This window comes from Phocoena sinus, chromosome 2, assembly GCF_008692025.1.
Source record: "Phocoena sinus isolate mPhoSin1 chromosome 2, mPhoSin1.pri, whole genome shotgun sequence".
Lineage (NCBI taxonomy): Eukaryota > Metazoa > Chordata > Mammalia > Artiodactyla > Phocoenidae > Phocoena > Phocoena sinus.
Genome location: NC_045764.1, coordinates 149,884,538 through 149,907,489, shown reverse-complemented (window position 1 = coordinate 149,907,489; position 22,952 = coordinate 149,884,538). Strand labels below are relative to the sequence as shown.

The window sequence follows — 22,952 nt, the reverse complement described above, 5'->3', positions numbered from 1 at the left end:
GGAGGATTTGGCTTCCCAAAGGTGCAGTGAGTCACAGCAGCTGTGAGAGGTGCCCCCTGGCTGCAGGGCAGACCCTGGCCTCACTGCAGGTACTGTACACTGCCCCCTGCAGCACTGGCACCTGTGTGGGGAGGAACGGTGGGACCGGCTGGGTGTGGAGGGTGGGTTCCTGAGTCTGACTGTGGAGGGCAGGACTTGAAGGCTGGCCGAGGGGCCCGGGCTGAGACTTTCCAAGTTGAATCTGGAATCTGGGCCCCAGCACCGGGGGCCGGCAGGGGTTGTGCCTGGGCCTTCAGGACAGTACATCACCCACACTGAGGAAGGCGCAGGCAGGGGAGCAGAGTTTCGCTGGGGGCTGGGGCGCTCAGGACACCGGCACTGGAGTGCAGGTCCTCCATCCGTGTCGCCGCTGTGGCGGCCAGTGTGTTTGCAGCAGCGGTCTTTGGGTCTGGGCAGAGCACAGCCCACAGCGGGTGTGGCGCTGGGAAGGAGGGCGCTATTGAGCAAGAGAACAGAGAGTAAGGGGTGGATTCGGGCACGGAGAGCCGCCAAAGGATTGAGTTGAAAGCAGCTTGAGGGGGTGGTCTGGGGCGGCAAGAAGGCTTCTGAGGCAGGTCTGTTAGTTGGAGGAGGAGGGTGCTGGCCAGGTCAGGACTAGGTAGGGATGTCTCAGCGTGGCCCAAAGCCTCAGCCAGGACTGACTTGTGCCTGAAGTCCCCTGGGGGTCACAGAGGGCCTGTGGGGTGGGGGATGGTGGCAGAGAGCAGGCCTGGGCCCCGCCTCTGAGAACACCTCCCAGCACCACAGGCCCCGAGCAGAGCCGAGCAGAGTCCTGGGGCTCCGGGGTCTGTGCGCCCTTGCCTACGCCATGTCCTCGAGCTGCGGCGGACTCAGCTTCTCCGCTGGCCTGTTTTCGTCCGGGGCCTCCTCCCGCTCCGGCTCCTCCCCGTTCCGGGCCAGGCTGTCGGGCCCGGACACAGTCCCCAGCACTTTGGTGCTGTGCTCCTGCGCTCTGGCTCGGAGCGCGGCGATGCTGTTCTCCCTCAGTTCCTCCTGGGACATGGCGGCCGGGGCGTCGGGACCCCGCTCCTCCGGCTCTATCTTGTCGAGCTTGGGCAGGGCCTGACGCTCCGCCTCGGGCTTCCTCCCCGACTCGGCTGCCGCCTCCAGCGACTTTTTGTGCATCCCTAAAAAGAATTGTTGGTATTCGGGTTTAGAAAAGCGCCTGGGAAAGCCATCTTGAACTGAAAACGGCAAAGATAGAGAGAGGCCAGAATTAAGGACGAGCAGAAAGCCTTACTTCAAACACCGCAGTCACGCGAGTCCCAGGGGTCGGGGTCGGGGCCGGGGCAGCGGGAGGGGGGCCGGGGATGAGGCTGCGGAGCAGCAGCGGGGCACCAGGCCGGCAGAGGGCTTCTCCCAGCCAAGTCCCTGGGCACCTGGCCCCCGGGGGTCCTGTCTGTCCCTTCCTGAGCACAGCACTTGCTCCCGAGCCCTCCCTTTTGGGATTCCAGATCTCAGAACTCCAAGATAAGCTGGCGCTGCTGTCAGACACAGGTCCAGATGGCAGATGGGGGAGGATGGCAGGTGGAGAGATTTAGGGGGAAGAAGTCCTTTGGGCAAAGCCAGAATGGTGGCCAAAGTGACCTAGAGGTCCCCTCCCCCAAGAGGGGCTGTTTCATTCACCACAACCCCAGCTCCAGCCAAGGGAAGAGGAGGATACACACCCTGGGGCAATAGCTCACAGGACAAAAGAACTCACAGGGGGGATCCGTCCAGGATGAGAGTCCTAGGCACCCAGTAGGTGGGTGTGAGGGACAGACACCAAGCCCTGGGCGCAGCCTGCCCTCTGAGCCCCACAAGGGAGACTGGGAGACCGGCTCTGGAGGGCCTCTCTCCCGCCAGGCTGTTGTGGCCAGGCGTCCCTGCTCCAGGGCTCTGTCCCCTCCTCCAGGGAGCCCGCTCCCCTCACCACGGGGGCAGGGCCCCAGGGAGAGTGCAGGCTCTTACCCAGCAGCCACGGGGCGCAGGAGTCCATGATGCCATCCTTGGCGGACTTGAGGATGGACTCCGGCAGGGGGATGGAGTGGCGCACCATGGCCCCGTAGAGGCCGTACTCCGCCATGACGCTGCTCCGGCCCCAGCACTTCTCTCGCTTCCTCCACTTGGCTCTTCGGTTCTGGAACCAGACCTGTAAGTGCAGACGAACAGGTCAGGGGCGTCCTCCACCAGGCAGAGAGGCCAGGCCCCTACCCTGCTGTGTCTGCCTGGAGTTAAGGGACCCGCCTCTTTGACTGCCAACGGCCCCATTCCCCTGTGACTTCGCTTTCTCCAGCAGGGGATCCTTACTTAAGCTCACCTACCCCGAAGTACCCCTGGGGTTCCTCCAGGCTCAGGGTGTCCAGAATGAGACACAAGTCCTGTGAGAACATGATGGGCAAAATGGTCTTTTTTTTTTTTTTTTTTTTTTTTTAAATCAAAGCAGTTTAAGGTGATGGAATAGGGACACCTCCTGGACAGGGTCTAGCAGATGGGCAGTTCCCCATGAGGTCCTCAGTTTGCAGCCGAGAAGCCCGACCCTCATAACTCTCTTGCAAGTGTTCACACCTCCAGCATACAAACAGAATCCCTTTTCTGGCTCATAGAGGACAAAGTCCTTTCCAGTGCCTTTGGTTCAGGGCTCTGTCTCCACCAAAACTGCAGAGGCCAGAGCAGTCCCGGCAGGCGAGGTCAGTGTGGACTCAGGTAGCACAGGGCTTTTCATCCAGGTGTCAGGAAGCCTGGGAACGGCTGCAAAGCAGGGCAGGGGACACTCCCAAGAGGCCTGAGTCAGCCTCCCTTCTCTGCACTGTCGTGGCCAAGTCCTGCCCCGCCATGGTGTCCTCCATTCACCCACTGTGCACAATTTTGGACCTAACTCCGAATGACATTTGGGGGAGCTGGGCAGCCATCCTTCAGTCAGGGAAGGAAGACAAAATGCTTCTGGTGTGAGGAGCATGTGAAGGTAGGGACCTAGGAGAGTGCGGTAGGGGACACTCTAGGGGATGCTTCTCTGGCCCCAAAGCTGACTGGTTCAGGGTCTGAAAGAGCATGGGGTGGGCTGGGGGTATCTGCAACACTCCAGCCTGGTTTTGGGAGGAGATCCTTGGGTCCCTTTCATGCATGGAGGAGGGGGGAATTTCTTGGTCCCCCCAAGCATTTTTCCTGAGGCTTTCTGCAGCTGACAGGAGCCAGAGCCAGGGACAGCTGCACTGTCCCTCAAGCAGGTGAGAGGCCCGCGGCAGACCGGGGGTCTCTGGAAGGACCCCAGGCCCGCCAGCCCCCTCTGGTCCCCTCACAGCCCCTCAAGGCCCTGACCCCGGCGGCGGCGAGCCACCCAAGCGCCCCGTGATGTGGGGGGGTGGGGGGAGGGCAGAGGCGGGTTCGGGGAGAATCTATTAGTTTCCTGGGCGATTTCCATTCCCTCACCTCGGCCAGGTACCCGCCCTTCCCTCCGGGCCCCCTCCCCCGCCCCCGGCGGCGGAGGTTTCAGCTTTTGATGAAAAATTGCTCCAGCTCTATTCAGGAGGCGGCAAAAGAAGAGTCACCCCCAGGGGCAACCCTGGGCTGATTGAAAAATAAGTTAATTTCTGTTTGAATCGATGGGCCTCAAGCACTGAAATATCACGGGAAATTAAAGCGGTTGCTCTCTCGGGAGCCGCGGCATTGACCCGCACTAATTAATGCTGGGGAGGCAGAGCGAGCCGCGCCGCAAGCCGCTCCCCCTCCCCGGGGGACCCCAAACGCTTCTCATTTAACTAATTAGACAGGGAAAATTGGGTGTTAATTTGTTTAGCATTTTTTCCCCTCTTCCCCCATGGCAGCTCCCTCCCCGGCCCGCTCCCCACGCGGGGGCGCGGGAAATGAATGCGGGGCTTGCCGGCAGATGGCTGCCCCGGTCACTCTGCAATCTTCTCCGACTTGATTGCTTGATTAGGTCGTTAGCACATTAAAAAAAAAAAATTGCTTGCCGTCTGGCGCTGGCGTGATGAGTGGGACGCGCGGCAGCGCCTGGGTAATTTATCTTTTTATACGGCAAAGAATTTGATTTCAATCTGCAGATATATGGGGAGCCTTTGACACCTGTTTAACATCGCGCCGCTGACAGCTTAACCCTTTGCTGCCTCGGCCGCGGGGAGGCCTCGGCGGGGGCTCGGAGTCCGCGCGCCCCTGCGGTTCCCGCCGCCGCCGCCAGGTGGCGGAGTGAGCTCCCTGGCAGCTCCCGACAGCTCCAAGTCTGCAGTGGAGCGCGGCCGGCCACATCCAGCAGGGGGCGCCCCGGCCACACCCACAAGGCGCCCAGAGCCCCGCGGTCACAGACTTTCTGCGGGGCTGCTTCCAGACCGCACGGTCCTCGCACACCTTTAAGTTGACCCAAATGTGTGTAACCTGTTTTGGCATTTCTTCATTTGTAAATAACTAGGAAACTCTAAAAATGGGAGAGATGCGGCCTCAGACACCCCGGGCCTCTCAATCCTCACACTGACCCGCGCCCGCGCTGTTAGAAAACGATCGCTCGTCCCTCCCTGGGCGGCGCCGCCTCCGGTGAGCCGCACCGTTGCCACCACCGGGTTTAGCACCTGCCGTCCCTGCTGGAGAGCTGCGGAGCTAATGCAAGGCCTCCCTCTGGTCTAGACCCAGACCGCACTCAGCGAACCTGGCCAAGGAACGGGTTTATGTAATTTGAAGGCTACTAGATGGCTGCGCTCCGTGCACTAAAGAGCGGAAACAGGTGCACCATGCGAGTTCGGGCTAACTCGGCCATCGGCCTGGCCTGGCTCTGTGGTGTGTTTAGATCTCTCCCCTGCTGCCCTGTCAGTCCCGCAGGCCCTCTGCCCTACCCAAAGCCTGAAGTTTGTCTGAGACCTCTGTCCTGTTCTATCTTCCTTCCCGTTAGCACTTGGTCGTCCTCTGCAAGTACTCGTCTCAAGCTTTTTTGCACAGAGGAAAAATCTAAAAGGACTAAGCCACAGAAAGGTGTAAGTGACTTCTGGTTTCATCCACCTCACAGAGAAGACAGCAAAGAATGAACCCCTTGGCGATGGAATTCTAAGGTGGAATTCCAAGTCTGACCACAGAGGGTTGGGAAGGCTATCTTTATGAATCTAAGTAAGCCATCTGCCTCCTGGGCAGGAGATGACCTTCCTGCTTGAATACGGTGCATTACAAAACAACAAGACCACAAGCCCTTAACTGGAACCCATTGGGACCAGACTCCAGAATGTTTTGGATTTTAGAAAAAATATGTGATGCGTATACTACATGTTATGTAACATCCTACAGCAGCAGCAGTAGTACCCCATAGTCAAACCAGCTTTGATTTCTGCAGCAAAATATACACATATTCATAAGGGACAAATAAAGAGCATGAGGTCAGATCTGGTTTTTGCCAAGAATGAGTTCTGTTGACAAACTGATGAAAGAAGTGTCTGTTTTCAGTACGGTTTAGAGTCAGGTATTCTGGGGACTTCCCTGGTGGTCCAGTGGTTAAGACTCCAAGCTCCCAATGCAGAGGGCGAGGGTTCGAGCCCTGAGGGGAACTAAGATCCCACATACTGCATGGCACAGCAAAAAAATAAATAAATAAAAATAAATAGAATCAGGTATTCTGGAGGAGGGATTGTGGAGTAAACAAAAGCAGAGATGCTCACTCCCACTTCCACTCCCTCCACCCCCCCAAGTGTGGGTGCCTGGAAAGGTGCATTGCCCTGGCTTCCCCAGGATTCCATGAGCTTGAGGGGGGGCAGGGCTCTCAGATGGAAACAGCATCTTTCTTGGAACACTGAAGAAGAGGGTGCAGACTTGGGATTCAGATCATCTCCGGGGCCTGTAAACAGAACCGTTTTCCTCAGTCTCCTAATTTGGACAAATGAATAACTGGTCTGCAGATCAGACTTTGCCCACAGATGCTCCAAGGGGAGTTGGTGCCAGCTGGTCGCTCAAACCAGGAGTCATCCAGACCCTTGGTTATGGGCTCCTGGAATGCCTGGCTCTTTGAGGACCAGATGCTGCTCCAGTTTATGGAGGAAACCTGGACAGCCAAAACAATTTCTTTGTAGGACAGCTGGCCGGGAAGCTGTGGCATTGGTGCCTTGGAGGCAAGAGGACAAGGAATTAGAATTAACCCTAACCACTCTTCATATTTGCCTTTCTCGTCCCTTCCTGGAAGCAACCAGCATGTGTGCAGAACTTAAACATTTGCAAGAAGCACTGAAAGCAGCCAGTCCTGAACTGGAATTCCCAACAGTGGCAAAAATTTCTGTATGATCCTGGGCAAGTTATTTGCTCTCTCTCAGTCCCTTCAAGCATAAAATAAGAATACCAAAAAAACAAAAAAAAAACAAAAAAAAAGAATACCTATTTTTTCAGGGATTAATGAAAGTGCCTAAAATCAGTGTTTGTCACACAGAAGGTGCTCAATAAAAGCTACTTATTATTATTTCAGTGGAGGCACAGAAAGTCAGTGGGAGTCTGTGCAGGGGTCAGGTTAGCAATGGCATTACCTGCCCTCCTGGCCCTCTCCACGTGCTCTGCAGCAAGGCTGGACTGACTAATAATAATAATAACAACAGTAACAACTCCAGGAGGTGTGATGGGGGTACAGAGCTAACCTTCAGGCTGTAAGATTTTAATGCAGATAGCCTCAAGTTTCCCCTCTAGGGGCCAAACAGATGCCCCTGCAACTCTCCCGTGTTTCTAATGTTTCCCAGACCCTTGAGGCTCAAATGCAAGAGACCACCCATGCAGCTGGCTATGATCAGGAGCTAGAAGACCTAGGTTGGAGACCCCTGCTCTATCTCCAACTGCCTTTGTGACTTTGGGTGCATTTCTTAACCTTTCTGAGCTTCCGAGTCTTCCTCTGCCCTATGGTACCACTTCCTTGCAGGTTTGTTGTAAAAATTTAACAGAATAGTGCATGGGAAATGCCTGGCATGTTGTAAGAACTGATAAACGTTGGCTTGATGCTGGGCGAATTCTGGGGACAAATGTGCTACGAGATGAGGATTTGCTTTCAAGCAAATATGCTCAGTGACACTTTTCCCATAAAGCCGGGTCCTCCCATCTCCCACCTTTGACATGTCTTTTCAGCATTTAGGCCCCCTTTCCTGCGTGGTCTCTTGGTTCTGGCAAGCCCACAATACTCCTTCAATCTCTCTCTCACTTTCCTGACTGCGTACTTTCTGGAAGACACTGCTCCACTCTCAAGGAAGTCGGGTCCGCAGCTCTTCAGGAGAGCCTGCGTCCAGGCCCCAGCAAGGACCAGAGTCCTGCCTTCCACTTCAGGGCCTCCAAGTGCCTGAGAAGCGGCCTACAAGGGACATCAAGGGTCACCAACTTGGTAGTCCCAGGGAAAGGAGAGGGGGAAGATCTTCTAGCTCAGGAAAGAGCCTGGGTTTCCTGGTGCACTTCCCCTCACAGGTGGTGCCCAGTAGCACTCAGAGAGCCCAGGTAGGAGGCCTCTGGCTGTCGACAGCTGGTCTGACAGGTGCCTCCACACCTGGCAGAGAGGGTCCCAAGAGCTTGTGCCTCCAAGGATGGACTGGACCCAGGAAAGGGCTTCTCGCCAAATGGATGCTCTTCGGCCACAGGGCACCCATCGAGCCGGCAGGCAACATTGTCAGCTGTCTCTCACCCTTTGTGGGTAACCAGGGCTTCTCTCGTATTCACAAGTTCCCAGCCTTGTATCCCCACAGGATTATGTGCCCAGGCCTCCTTCCCTCTGCAGTCCCTCCAGGATAGTCCCACTAAAGGAGACATCCTGCATGATAGATGCTCTCCACCTCTGGCCCCTTGACTACCCCAGGCCCTGCCCTCCAATCTTGCCCCAGGCTATCGGGCCCGGCTTTTTTGGCCATGTGGCACTTTCCATCATATTCACTTAGATTCTCTCCTCTCCTCTGACTGGAAGCTGATTAATATGGGCTCATTGCTAGCGTGATTTAACGACCTCACACTCCACAGCCACTCAGCACTTCTGACAGCATATTTCAGCACACCCTTTCCAGTCCCAGCTTCAGGCCCAGAAAAGCCTGGCCTTGCTGTAGCCTCTTATGTCCACTAGGGGGCAGCTCTGCCCATGTTTCCTGGCAGCCCCATGCAGCATCCTTCCCTGAACCTCTGGATAGGTCATCCCACCAGGTTACCCAGTACTCCACTTTCTTCCACTCATATTAACCCACCTGAAACACTGAAACTCTTTTCCTGAGCCTCTGACCCAGCATTTTTTTTTTTTTTTTTTGCGGCACGCCGGCCTCTCACTGTTGTGGCCTCTCCCGTTGAGGAGCACAGGCTCCGGACGCGCAGGCTCAGCAGCCATGGCTCACGGGCCCAGCCGCTCCGCGGCATGTGAGATCTTCCCGGACCGGGACACAAACCCGTGTCCCCTGCATCAGCAGGCGGACTCTCAACCACTGCGCCACCAGGGAAGCCCTTGACCCAGCATTTTTACACTGGCTACACACAATCACCTGGAGAGCTTTAAAAACGTACAGGCTCCACATCAAACCAAACCTAGCATTGCTAGATGTAGGGGGCTGGCACGGGTAATTTAAAAAAGCTGCCCTGTGATCTCATAAACGTCCCGGGCTGAGACACACGGAAACCCTTTCCCATCCAGGCAGCTATCTTCTTACTTCTGGAATATAATCCCCTAAAACTTTGTTCCCTACCCTTGGGAGGGGACCACTTTAAAAGAGGCAGAATGGAACAGTGCTGGTCAGAGAATCCAAATATCATCCTTCCAAACACACCAGGCTGCTAAGAGTGGAGGTGAGATGTCTCTGTTCACTTTGCGCATCCATATCTCTGCAATGGAGGCATTTTAAATAAATACAACTCTTGTCAGAAAAAAATACAGTAAACATAAGTGAATATCTTAATATTCTCCTATCTTACAACTCTGAGAATGAGTGACCACACAGAGGAAGTAAAGTCAATCTGGAAATCCATTTCCTCTTCCCCAGGGCTGACATCCGGTAGGGGCTTCCAGAATGCCATATCCTAGCATTTCTCAGAGACACAGAAAGGACTTCGTGTCGGAGTCTGATATGAAGACTGGAAATCTCTTCTTCCCCCAGCAATGCACCTTATCCCTTCACACTCCAACCCAGAGAGATATAGAGGGAGGAAGTGCTTGCCCTCAAAGCACAAAGGCAGAGGGAATCGCCACTACTGAGGGGGCTGGTCTCTCATCACTGCAATTTGCATTAATTATTCCAGTTTCTGTAGATGGGTGCTCCCGTTTCCCTCATTTGCTCTCCTGAGATAGTACTTGAGTACTGGGTTTGAATCCCAGTCCACCACTTACTTCACCTCTCAGCCCTTCAGTTTCCTCATCCAGAAAATGGGGATAAGAATAGCATCTAACTCATCTAGCTTTTGTGAGGATGTAATGAAAAAGTGCATGGAAAGCACTTAATATCTGGGACAATGCTATGTACTAATAATGCCAATAACAATACTTTTGTTAAATTATTTTAGATAATTTTTGTTATTATTCGTTCACAAATGAGTAAGCTGAGGCTCAGAGTTTGATTTGCTGGCAGTGAAACAAAGATTAGAAGTAGGTGTGTCTGACTTTTCACATCTACACTGTATTCTCGTTAGACATTGGACAGTAGGTCTCAGACACATCCAGGGGCTTACTTGGCTTGGCCCAGCAAAAGTGTGTGTCCCAGCTGTCCACCTGGGGCTGTCCCGCTCCTCCATTACACCCATGGCAGCCCAGGGGCCCAGTGAGAGAGGTGATTCTGAGGAGGCTGCTCTCTGGGAGGGATTCCCCCTCTTTCCTTTACAGATGGCTTGGCCTCTGCCATACCTGGTGGGTGTCAGAGCCAGGACTAAGATCTGGGTCCCTGACTAGTTACCCAGTCCAATAACCTTTCCATTCCACCTGAGAATGTCTAACTTCAGAGTTGGAGCCTCTAATAACTGCCCTTCCCCTTAAGCCTCAACACATAGACAAAGGCCTGAAAGCTGGGGGAGGGGAGGGGACTGGCTCTGAGTGGTAGGGTCCATCCTTAGATGCACTGGTTCCACTAAATCAACATGCTGAGAGGAAATGAGGAGGAAGGGTGGCAGTATAGTGAAGTAAGTGCTCTGGAGTCTAAAGGGACTCAGGTCTGAACTCTGGGCCTCAGGTTCTCCACCTGTAAAGTGGGAATAGTAATAGTACCTAGTCCATTGGGCATTCTGAGGATCCTTTGGGAATAGAATACAGAAACTAACACAACACTGTAAAGCAATTATACTCCAATAAAAATTTTTTTTAAAAAAAAGAATATACATAAACTATCTCTGGAAGGAACCAAAGGAAACTGGTAACCCCTGGAGGGACTGCTGGTGGACAGTGGCAAGGGTGACTCGTGTTTCACCCTTTTGAACTCATGTACCTGAATTCGCTCATTCAAAAAATAATTTTATTATGAGTGAGTTTTGGGGGTTTTTAGAACAGTATCTGGTACTCAATAAATATCGGGGTTTTTTTAATAAAGATTTGATACAGGCCTCCCACCTGACATCAAATCATCTCTGTTCCTCCAGCTTCAAGTCAAAGCAAAGGCTTCAAACCCAAGAGGCAGGTGGTGAATGAGTGGGCTTTAGGTGCAGCCTAAAGAGACCTTAGGTGGGTCCCTGTGTCCCCCCTGTCTGGTCTCACTTTCCTCAGTTATAAAAGGAGGCTAATGTTCTCTCCCCCACAGGCTGTCGCCAGGATTTAATGAGATCAGAGCTCAAACCAAGTGAGCTGGGCCCATGCCGGACCCACTGGAACACGCCACACACATGGCTCATGACACCTGCAGCTGCCACTGTCATCCCCATTTTACAGATGAGCAATGGGAAGCTCGGGCTGGTGAGGTCACCTGTCCACAGTCACTCAGCGGGTAACTGGTGAGGCCAGGACAGTCTGGCTCCAGAGTTGGTGTCCCTAACCACTGCACCACCCTGCCTCTCCTGTGCGTGTCCCATAGTTAGAGCACTGGGCACGTGAGAACTGCTCTGTGGGATAGAGCTGTGACTGCCACCGATAGATGTTAAGACCTTTCCCAGGCCACTTGGTAAAACACTTGGGGGCACGGCTATTTGACAACTCACACACCTTCTGGGGGCGTCATTTAGCCAAAGAACCAGGCAGTGCTGGAAGAGCTGGAGAGATCCTTGCCTTGGTTCTCCCATAACCGCAAATTCCACAGCCAGTCCTCACAGTCCAGGGAATCAACGTACTCCACACTCTTGGCTCATCCATGCTGGTTCTGGTGGCTTCAGACACCACCCTGTAGACAACGCCCCAGGCGATTTTAAAAAGCCTAGAGTCTGCCGGCTGGGCATTTGCAACAATGCAGTGACAGCCGAGGGCAAGGGCGAGCTTCCCCAGATCTTTCAGACGCTCCCACCCACCACCACCACCACAGCCAAAGGGATTTCAGGACAAGCCACCGCAAGGGACAGGCTGTTCTTTCCTACTGGTCAGTAGCGCAAATGTGGGACCAACCAACGGGGAAATCGGGGAGTCTCACCCCACCCCCGCTGCTCGTCATGACCGCACACACGCACACACACACACACAAGATCCAGAAGCAGCACCCAGCCTGTTCCCACTGGAACTCAGCTGGGGGGGATGGTGGAGCCAGGCCACCATGGATAATGCGCCAAACAGATAATCTGCTTATGAATAATTGAGCTCATTGTTAGTGTCACTGTCTAAAGCCATTGGCTGAAATTCCCCATAGACTTCCAGTGGAGAGGCAGCCTCTTCTGGACAAGGAGCTCACACCTCGTTTCCCATTCTCTGGTTCTCCAGTGAGGGAGCGCAAGGAACCTACACACCTTATTTGGTTCCTCTGGACTTGTCCCCTACCCACCCCAACTCACATCACACGTGGAGACACAAAGGAGGAGGAGATTCGGAGCAGACGGGGTTTCAGGAAGTCGGGACCCTTTCTGCCCTTTTCCAGCCTGGGCCGTCAACTACTCCGGGCCACTCAGGTGTCCCGATAGGAGCAACTTTGATTAAAGGTCTTGATCCAACTAAGGCAACCCCAAAGCTTCTGGAAGTGTTCCTCCACCGCATCACTTCTTCCTGCTCTTGGAGGCCCTGTCTGGAGAATCATCAGAATTCATCTCCTCCCGAAGAAATGATTAAGCAGCCCACTCCTGCCCAGCTAGGGGCGTCCTGGACTTGGGAGGATCCTGCCACTGATGAAAGGAGGCTGGGCACCCAGCAGAGCTGAGGACAGCCCAGTCCAGGTCAGGGCTGGTTCCGCCACAAAACTCTCCAGTGACCTGGAGGGGCTTAATGAGCACATAATGGGCCAGATCTGGGAGAAGTCAAGGAGCAGCAGCCCTGGGCAGGGCCAGCTGTTGGGTTGTGAGGAGGAAGGAGGCTCAGGTAGATGGAGGTGGTGGGGAGTAGATAGGAAAGGAGGGGGCAACATCTTCCTCATGGGAAAGCAGTGGAAGGAAGGGAGACAGATGCTCCCCCACCCCCAGGCACCCAGAGAGGCCTGGGGCCACCTCCAGGCACATGGTTTGTCTCACATACTCCTCAGGAAGCCCACAGTGCAGCAGCAGGCCTCGCCTCCTCTGCTAAGTCTCTTGTTCCCCCAGCAATGCCCATCTCACATGGTAGGTATTCAGCAAACACCTGCCTGCTTAAATGAACTGCTGTGCATGAGGACGTGATTACAGGCAAGCACACACTCTGCTGTGGGGTGGGAGATGGGTGTCTGGGAGCCTGGGGCAGTCGATGTCCCTGAGGGTAAGGAAAGTGTGAGAGAGGAACTCAGAGCTGTTACCTGTATCCTGTCTTCCGGGAGCTCTGTTTTCATGGCCAACATCTCCCGGGCATAGACGTCTGGGTAGTGGGCCTCATTGAATGCCTTCTCCAGCTCCTCTAGCTGGTAGGAGGTAAAGATTGTCCTGAGGGGAGCAAAAAAAGGTCAGTCAAGACCCCAAAAATGGAAAAAGCTGTCCCAGAGCGGACAGAATGGCCCTCCCCCATGGCTCCTGGACAGACCCCAAACCCAGGCTTGGCCAGCACAACCGGATGCAACCTCGCTCCCTGCCCCCTCCCCCATCCTCTAAACTCTTCTTCATTCAAGTCTGAGGGCCCACACTACCTTTCTGGTGGTGAGGAGTATTATTTCAGCCCTCAGTGACATTTTATACCGGGAATCTTCCTGGAAGTGCTTGGGGGGAAAGGGTGTTAAGACACAAATTTTAGAAAACTGCAGAAAGCCCCTCTTCTTCCGGGCACAGCGTGGAGGGCTCACCAGGTGAATAAATGCCTCAGCCTCGTCGGGACCAGCTTCCCGGGCTCCTCCCACAGACAGGAGTGTTGGTCTTTTAAATTGTACTCAGAGTTCAAAGATTCACCAGAAGGTCAAATGCAGTAGCCGCCCCAGCCCCAGCGTCTGTACAGCAGAGAACTAACTGATTCTAGCAGCCCCTCACCCTACCTCAGCACGCCCGCTCTCCTCACCTGCCCAGACCTAAAGCCTCCTTAGAGCTGCCCCACGCAGTCTTGGGGGCAGGGAGATGGGAAAGGGGGTGCTCTGTCTCTTCTTGGGCTCAGAAGTGAAGGGTCACCTACCCGCCATCCCACACACAGGCTCAGCCACTCACCCAGCGGGAGCCCCATTCAGGGGAGTTTCATTCAGGTCATCCCGAGAGCGCCTTCCCACACACTCCCCCAGCGCCCACAGAGCGGTTCACATTGACCTATTTTGAGTCATAAACTGCTTTAAGAATCCAGTAAAAAGCCACATCCTCTCACCCTAGCAAATGGATATGCTCCAGTACATACAATGTTTTACCTCCAATATTAGGGGGTTCATATCCCCCTTTCTTGAATAAATACACTACACACCCACTTACAGACACAAATTCTTTTTTCAGCCCTGAATTTCACCAGGTTCTAGGTGACCTTTATCCTGCACCCTCATCAACAAGCCGGGGAGCAATATAGTCCAGATTTGTTCGTAGACTCCACTTGAACAATGGTACCTTCCCTGCTTGAGCCTCCGGGATTTGGACCCTGGGAACAGCATGGGAAGGGGGGGTGTGGTTTAAAATCCCTCGCTGCTGCCCTCGCCTCGCCCAACACAAGGAAAAAGTACAAATGTCAGCCCCGTATACTCCTTGTGCTGGTGTTGGCTTTAACGTCTTGGAGGAGGATGCGGGGGGGTGGAGGAGGATGTGTGAGAAAGAAAGATTCTGCTCTTTATAGAAAATGACTGGCTTGATTCTAAATTGTTTCTCCTATCCTCTTGGGGAGAACAGAATGCTTATGTATACAGAAAGTTAATTCTTCAGAATTTTGAAGATCTGCTGCTTTCTATTCTTCTCCTGCCACTTACCGAAGGGTCCCTGAACAGTCAAAATAAACAATCAAAACATGCAAGTCTTTTTCAAAACTAGGAAAACTGAGGCATACAGCTATTGGGACGTGGCCAAAGCCAAAGAGGAAAGGGGACGGCAGGTCATTCAGAACCTTTCAAGTGCCAGCCTTGGCTTGGGAGAGCTCTCATTAAAAACAAACAAAAAACCCAAAACAAAAAAACAAACCAAAAACCAAACCAAACAAAAAAGAAAGGAATTAAGAAAGAAACAAAATGAAGCAATGCCTCAAATCCCCCAAACTTCCCCTCGTTCCTGCCTCAGAGCTAATCCACGTGTTTATGCTGATGTGCCCTCCAGGGAGTCTCCCTGCGCCCCGAACAACGTGACCCAAACCCTGCTCCTGGCTTTACGCAGAACCCCAGACCCTTCAGTTTCCCATTGTAACCAGTCTATCAGAGCTGAGCCTTCCAGGAAAAGGGAAGAGCAAAACCTGAGAGACTCCAAAGGCTGCTGCTCCATTCCCACTCCCCTCTCTAACCCCTGCTAAGCCTCTTGTGTTTCTGGGTGATCAAGAGATGCTTGCCTCTCATCACCATATTCCAGGGTCTCTTACCTGAACTCCCCAAATGAGAGTCTCAGGAAAACACATTTTTTACTAATTAAAAATTGCAGCAGCCATTCTCCTCTCTCCAATAATCTGCCCCCTTTGTGTACCAGAAATAGCCCGAAACCTAGGGCTGTTGTCCTGTCTCCCTGGGAACCCTCCAAAACACCCAAATTTTCCCTGGTGGAGAGGGTATCAGGTGAGGATAGAGGGTTAGAAAACTTAAGCATGGACTTTCGGCCGTGGGTCAGTCAGCTCCAAGTGCTGCACAAGGAGATGCCCCCATGCAGAAGCACTGCTCCTGGGGGTGCTTTGTCCGGGGCTCTCCTGGCTGTGGGAATCCCTCCCCCACCTCTATTCGGTCAGCAGCACAGAAGCCGGTCAGCCGGACTCCAGCCTGCCCTCCGGGTCCCTGTCCCTGCTGGAGGTCCCTGTCCAGGCTCCAGAGGCTGACAGGATTACCCCCACCCTGCCACCAGCATGATATGAATGCATCGGAGGTGTTTTAATGAATATTTGCTGGACGGATGAATGTAAAAAATGACCCAGGATCAGGACTAAAAAAACAACGTTTCCGTTTACAATAAAACAAGACAAAACAAAACAAAAACAAACAGCCGCCTGAAGGGAACAAACCGAGGTCACCAAGAAACCAAGTCAAAGTTCACCCCCATTCAAGCCAGAACCTGTTGGGGCCTGAGAGGTGAGGAAGAACCGTTTTAAAACGTGGGGGTCATTTCCGGGCGTGAAGGAAGAGAGGAACGCAGAAAAGCACCCGGAGAAAGGGTGCAAAGAGGCTGAGAACAAATTGGGGAGAAGAGGATGAGGTGGAGAGCACCCCAGTGGGAAACGTCCACCCAGCGATCGGGAACCCTGCGGGCGCTCCATCCGCGCTGGGGCGGAGAGAGATCTGGGAAAACAAAGCTAGGGTAAGCGCAGGGGCAAACAGCACCCGCAGGAAGTCGGGTCGATTTTTGGTTCTCACTCCTTTATTTGTTGAAAACCTCCTCATACATTTGCACAAGGAATTGGTAGCGGCTGCGGAAGGGAATGCGGGTCTGGGGTGGGGAATTACTTTTCAGGATATACCTTTCTGCACCTACTGTATTTTAACTTTGTGCAAGTAATGTCTATTTTTAAAATATTTAAAGAAAAACAAAAACAAAAAAACCCTCGCTCTTTAGTCTGTATCCTCCAAGGCAGCCCACTCCACTCCAGCGAGGGCTTGCGGAGTCCTTCAGTGCACACACTCCTCCCTCCGCATTTTACAGACAAGGAAACTGAGGCTTACGGATCACAGAGCAGCAGAAGCCAAAGGAAAATTTGCCATCCATGTGGGTATCACGCTCGAGATTTTGCGAACGGTGGGCGCAGAAAGATAGGGGGTTGGCGGCGCTGACAGCCACGGCGGGAGAGGAATAGGGGCCGGGGCAGAGGGCAGAGGAACCGGCTCCGGCGGGAGGGGAGAGCCGATCTGCCCGCCCGGAGGTGTGCGTGGCTTTCCGAATGTACCGATGCAGGGCTGGCACCTGGGGGCCGTCAGCTCCTGTCTGGCTCGGGTTTAGCCCTAGTTGGGGGCTTTCCTTTCTCCCGGAGAAGCAGGAGAAAGCCTGAAACGGTGCCGCTTCCCCGGCGGACGGTCAAGGTCCTCACCCGGCACGGCCGGACGCCAGGGCCCCGGACGGATGTCCGCAAACAACGTCCGGTCTCCCCGTCCTGGCACAGCAGCGGACCTCAGATCTAGAGCCGGCGAAATTAGGGTCCGAGCGACCCTACCCCCGATCAGGGGACGACGGCAGGGGATAGGTGAGCAGGAAGGTGACAGAAAACGCTGCAGGGGCCTTACCTGTGTCGCCGCTTCTTCCGTTTCTTGGTCTGATTTAAAGCCGATTTGGACATTTTTCTGTCGCTGGAGGAAACATCTTCAGAATCTGAAAAGCGGGCGGAGGCACGTGCGGCAGAATGGGGGACGCGCTCCGCAGCACCCGGGCGCGTCAGGCTCCCGAAACCCGCGGGGGCCCCACCCCCGGCGGCCTCCGGGAGCAGCCGGGCCTGCTCCGTCTCCCCGGAGAGCCCTCCGTGAGGTCTACGCCATCCCTAAGCCGCGGCTGTTTCTACCCACGCCGGCGCCGCAATCCCGAGGTCGTGAACACATTCCGTTCTGTTTCGTTCTGAGAAGCAAAGGCCCAGACACGCCTGGGCAGGGACAGCAGGGGGTCGCAACAGCCTCCGCGGGTCGCAGGGCCCCCCGGCGGTGCCCCGGGTTAGGCGCCCTGCCCTGCGCTAGCAGCCGTGGCGCCGGGGTTCGGAAGGTGGCCCGCAGGAGCGGAGCCTGGGCGCGGAGAGCTGGACTCCGGGAAGGGCTGGGGACTCCCGGGCACAACCCCCTTTCCAGCGCCCGCACCATGCGTCCCCCCTCAGGACTGGAGAGACTGCGACGCACCACTTTTCGTTGCCCCTCCAAATAAAAATAAATTAATTAAACGAGAGCGAAAAATCGGGGAAATCGCAGAGCGCGAACCAGAGCCGGAGGGCCGAGGTGGCGGAGACGTGAGGCCGGGAAAACTGCCCGTGGAGGGCGCGGCAGGGTCGTCCAGGGGTCCCGAGCCCGCGAGGCGCCGGGATCCGAGATATTGTGCCGCTTAGGTGGCATCTCGGATTGCGACCCCTTGGGCCGCCGCCGTGGCCGGGTTGTCTAAGCTCGTGAGGAGAAAATTAAAACCCAGCTGACCAATGCGGGAGGCTTGGAACGGAGGAAAGGAGGAAGGAAAAGACAACTTTGGACACCAGGGCTGGGGCCCGAAGCTGGCACCCGCTTCCCGGGCCGCCAAAGCCCGGAACGGAATCGGGCTCTAGGAGCGCGGGTCCTCCGAGAGGCCGGGGCCGAAGTGGAGCAATGGAAGGGGACCCCCGACTGCCCCACGCGCTCCGACACCCTAAGCCTTGTTTCCAGTGGGGCCCCAATCAGGCGCCGCGGCAGAGCCGGGCCCGACGCGGGAACCGGAGCACAGCTCGGCCGCCGGAAACGCGGAGGCCAAAACCCGGCCGCAGCCGGGAGCATCCTCCGAGCCCCCGCCCCGGGCGCGCCGGCTCCAGGCCCGCTCTGCGACCTCTCGGCCTGGCACGAACTTTTGCACCCGGAGGAGGCCTTGCGGTGCAAGCGAGAGTCGACGGCGTGGGGTTCCCGGCTCTCACCCCTGTCAGGCAGCCACACAGCCTCGCCCTCACCTACCCGAGCTGGCCGTCTGGCTGGTGTCCAGCGGCCCCGACGCTCTGCCCAGTGGCTGCAAGTGGACGCTCTGCGGGTCGGACAACACTTCCAGGAAGGTGGGCTGTGCATAGAAACCAGGGAGCCCCCCGGGCCCCAGTAGCCCCATACCGCCCACTCCTGTGGGACTGAGCACGGAGCGCGCAGCCAGCAAGTGCCCGGGGGCCAGACCGTCGAGGGGAGCCCGCGGGTGGGAGCTGGGGGGCTCCTTGTTCAAGCCCAGGATCTCCTGGATGCCAAACCCGGTGCACCTGCCCGGGGCGCCCCCCGAGGTACTCTTGGCCACTGTCTCGGCTTTGGGCTTGCTCAGCGCTTCCCCGGCTTTCCCCGTCATCTCTCGGCTCTTTGAAGGGGCTGAGGCCGCAGGTCTTTTGCTCCCCCCACCCCCCCGCCGGGCTCCCCGCTTCACGAAGTTGGTCCCAGGTGCCCCCTCCGATGTCTAATGCTCTGGAGCCCCAAGGAGATTCCCCTTTTATCCAACCAGGCGGCAGCCCAAGTGGGGTCAGAGCTGAGCAGCCAATCACCGGGGCCAGGAGCGATTAGGAATTCCAAAAAGCTGGCAGCTCCCGCCGCGGGCAGCACTGAGGGGCCAGGGCGCTGGGGGCCAGGCACCGGGTGGGCTCTGCAGGACGCCTATGGGCAGGGCCCCCAGAGGCTGAGATGAGACAACAAGGTTCAGGGCCGTTCCAGGAGGCTGAGTGGCTAGGGATTCTGGGCAGAGCTGGCTTGGACAGTCCCTGGGGTGGGGTGGAAGGATGGACTGAGGGCAGGTGCTAGAGACTGGGAGTCCTGCTGCCTCCCTCCCATCCTCCCTCCCTCCCTCCCTCAATCCTATACAGGTTTGGCAGGGTCAAAGAAACCCAAATATGGGACCACTCCAAAAAAGGCAGAACAAGGAAGGGGCAAGTGTCCTGGGCAGGGTGTGTTGTGGCAACGGGCAGAAAGAAGGGGGTTTGAAGAGGGAGATGGGGTGGGAGAGCTCAAAGCTTGTCTCCCCAGCACAGGATGCAATGCCTAGTTCAGAAGAGCTACTCAATAAATATCGCCCAATGAATGAATAAATGAATAAAGGGGTCAGGAGTAGGGGTTCCTGGAGGGAAAGAAGAGTGGTGGTGACTTCTTTTGGAGAACACGGGTGGACACCTGAACATCTTCCTAGAATAAAAATGAAGGGTCGCCAACTTCCATGGAAAGATTTCATTACTCTTCTAACCATTCACTCAACTAATATGTATTGAGCCCTTACTAGCTCTGAGCAAGGAGCTAGGGGTTCCCAGTAAATCAGATAGACAAGTCAGGGGGTCTGCTATACCTCAGAGTTCACTGAACAGACAAATGAAGCGGATGGCATTGTTGAAGTGGAGGGAAGGAGGAGGGAGAAGGGAGGGTGTGAGAGGCAATTAAAAGGTGAGCTTCTGTGCCCATTCGATGGGGATCCCTTGACTAACTCCTGTGTCAGAAACTGCAGAAGTGCAGCCAGCTGGGCCAGTTGAAAAGTGGTGAGAGGCTGCAGGGAACTGCTCTAGGCAGGCAGGACCCTCACCTGGAGAAACAAGAAAAGCTTGAATTCCAAAGGTGGGCAGTGGAGCTACTGGTTCCTTGCTTTCAGGGAGGATGGCTCCCTTGGGTCCAAGTGTTAAGTGAAGGTGATTCTATACACACACACACACACACACACACACACACACACACACACACACGTACGTGCACCATGGACCCCGGAGTCCCTGCTCTCCACCTCCTCAGCTAATTCTTCTGTGAGCTTTGTGGGACTAAGGACTGTCTATCTACCTTGGCACCTTCCTCTCCACTGTGCCTAGCATAGCATACAGTGGTAGGTTTTTAATAAAGCTGTCTTGACTTGAAGGCACCCTCTGAGGGGAAATAAAGGCAGGGTGAGTTGTTTCAGGCAGAGACTGGAAAGCAAGGCTGGAGAGAAATTCCATTCAGAATTTCTGGGCCAGTCAACTGCAACCCCCCAAATAGATTGAAACCCCCTAACTCTCCCAGCCCACTGCCAGGATATCTAGTGCCCTCTGTGGTTGCCGTGAGGCCAAACTGAGAAGTAAGAAGAAACCCTATAGGACATGGAAGCTGAGGCCTTGCCTTAAGGGCTGTTGTGAGGTGGGTCTTCATCTGCTCTGGGCTGGTCCACACAAGATCCAGAACTAGGCAGGTACATCCCTTAGTGCGGCAGGTGTCCGGGAGAGGGGCACTGTTCACTCCAAGGGCCGCCTCCTTGCCTACTGTGCATCCACGCTCCCCAGCCCCCTTACATAGCATAATATCAGGTCTTCACAAGGACCCTGTTAGTATCTTGGTTCCACATTCGGAAGTTCACATACCTATTCTTACTTGCAAGGTACAGACTCAGGGATATGCAATCTCAGGTCATCTTTCACCTTTATTCTATGGAGTTGGGTTCCATGTGTCGCCACTCACACAGACAACCATGTGAATGATGACCCCTAGAGTTGTGCAAAGCAGTGGCTTTGCCTTCCAGATAAGAATTTCTATCACCATTTTATGAATATGGAAACTTAAGTTCCTAGGGAGGTTAGGTGACTTGTCCCAAGCTACCTAGCTTGTAAGCAGCAGAGAGGCCAGACTCAACCTCAAATGAGTCTAGTGTCAAAAGCTGTTTTCTTTTGATTCCATCCCTCTCTCGGACTCCTCTCCATGCCAACCTACCCTGGGAAGTTGAATGGGGAAGTTTTGTTAATGGCAGCTGTCATATCCCTGACTTATCATGGGACATCCACCATGAGCCAGATGCCAGCCTATGGGCAAGGAAGTGAGTGATGGAAAGCAAGCATGTGAGTGATGGAAACCCAGCTCTTGCCGGGAGAGGAGGATGAAAAATCTCTTGAGCAAACACTGTATGTGAAGCTGCCATTTCCCACTCCCAGCGAGACAGTCTCCACCCTGCCCTAGGAGGCTGGGAATGGGGACAACCCCAGGCCCTCTGAGAGGCACCCTCGCCAGAGGCTACAGATGAAGCGAGGGCCCAGCGTCAGCCTGCAGCCAGTCCCACCCTTGGAAATGGACTCCTGGAGGGCTCTCTCTGAGCTGCCTAGCTGAGGTCAGACCAAAACTGAGGACATTTGTGGATTTGGGGTCGCGGGGGGCAGGGCTGGGGCTACAGGGAAAGGCTGGCCCCCAGGGCTTGGCCTGGGAGAGTAAACTGTACCCTTTCAGAGGCATTTAGCTTGGTCACCTTGGACCCATATCCTGGGTCTGTCGCCTAATCGCTCTGTGGCTTAGAGCCAATCATTTAACTTCCCTCTTAGCTTCTATTGCTTTATCTACAAAACAGCCTGACACTGGACTTGTGAGCATTCACTGACCCCCTGAGTTAGCACAGGGGGCAAGGGCATGGGCTCTAGAGACAGATTTTCTAGGTTCAGACTCCAGCTCTATCACTTGCTTGGTGACCTTGGGAAAGTTACCCAGCTTCTCTTTTCCTTCTGTGCCTCAGTTTCCTCATCCATAAAATAGGGATAATGGTAGTACCTACCCCTTAGAACTGTCATGAAGATTAGAAATGTACAGTGCTGAAAAGGGTGAATAAGGCTATACTGTGAGTATACAAAATAAGACTACAAAATAAGGTTCCTGGGAGTGTTGGTTATTATCATCAACATGCAGGAGGATACTATACTTGGGACTGACAATATGGCGGGGAGCAAGACAGACCTAGTCCCGGCCTTCATGGAGTTTGGGCCAGCGATCGAAGGAGCTGCTGTTTTTAAAGCATTTAACGTGGTGTCTGGCCCTGGGGACTCCAGACATCACGATTCTTACTACTATTATTAATGGGTGTCAGACCCCTTATGGCATTTAATCCACTCAGCTTCTCAAGTTCTTTCCCCCTTGTTACAAATAAGATACTAAGGCTCAGGGAGGGAGATTAGGGATGAGGGACGATGCCATCTCCTTCCTTTGCTGTGATGCTGGTCATTTTTAGCACCAGTTGCAGCCAAGTCATTGTCTCTTGCTAGCTTCTTCCCTGAGTCGCCTCCCAGCCGTCAGCAACAATTTTTGGAGGGAGGAGGGTGGAAAATGCAAGGAAGAGAAAGGATCTGTGTTTGAATCAATAATCCCATTATGAATCTGTCACCCACGAATGTGTTTCACTTTTTTTAATGCTCTTGTGTATTTTGGGCTTACCCCTTGAGAGTACACCTTGTCTTGTTGTGCTGGACAGTTGTCCTGGCAGAGTCCCTGAGCTCCAGCTCTCTCATTCTCCTCTCATCAGACACTGGGCCAGATAGCCCATCTCCCCTGTTCAGTAAGTAGCTGATGCTACGAGAAAAACAGGAGTGATTTTGATTCACATTTAAGTTATACACAATGAACATTTATTAAGTTCTGAACTTTTTCACACTGTCTCAACAAATCCTCCCAACTATCCTGAAAGATGTATATCATTTTTCAAATGAAGAAGCAACCTCAGGGCTTCCCTGGTGGTGCAGTGGTTGAGAGTCCGCCTGCCGATGCAGGGAACATGGGTTCGTGCCCCGGTCCGGGAAGATCCCACATGCCGCGGAGCGGCTGGGCCCGTGAGCCATGGCCGCTGAGCCTGCGCGTCCGGAGCCTGTGCTCCTCAACGGGAGAGGCCACAACAGTGAGAGGCTCGGGTACCGCAAAAAAAAAAAAAAGAAGCAACCTCAGAGAGGCTAGGTGACCTCCCCAGGAACA

At 54.5% G+C, this 22,952-nt stretch overlaps 1 protein-coding gene across 1 annotated transcript; it reads right to left on the bottom strand.

Annotated features, from left to right (window-relative positions):
* Positions 1 to 861: 861 nt before the first annotated feature.
* Positions 862 to 18,585, bottom strand: VSX2 (visual system homeobox 2). The gene is made up of 5 exons (XM_032624343.1): positions 18,216 to 18,585; positions 16,830 to 16,914; positions 12,834 to 12,957; positions 2,011 to 2,191; positions 862 to 1,187 (listed from the first exon to the last, which is right to left on the bottom strand). The coding sequence occupies exons 1-5, from the start codon at positions 18,583 to 18,585 to the stop codon at positions 862 to 864; spliced, it is 1,086 nt and encodes a 361-aa protein (XP_032480234.1).
* Between the last annotated feature and the right edge of the window lie 4,367 nt (positions 18,586 to 22,952).

Bases quoted from the DNA above. Each gene is read 5' to 3' on its own strand.
- VSX2 (XM_032624343.1), bottom strand. From the start codon at position 18,585: ATGACGGGGAAAGCCGGGGAAGCGCTGAGCAAGCCCAAAGCCGAGACA. The intron at 16,915-18,215 runs GTAGGTGAGGGC...CCCGCTTTTCAG, and splicing joins CAGCCAGACGGCCAGCTCGG to ATTCTGAAGATGTTTCCTCC. The intron at 12,958-16,829 runs GTAAGGCCCCTG...TGCTCCCCTCAG, and splicing joins CGGAAGAAGCGGCGACACAG to GACAATCTTTACCTCCTACC.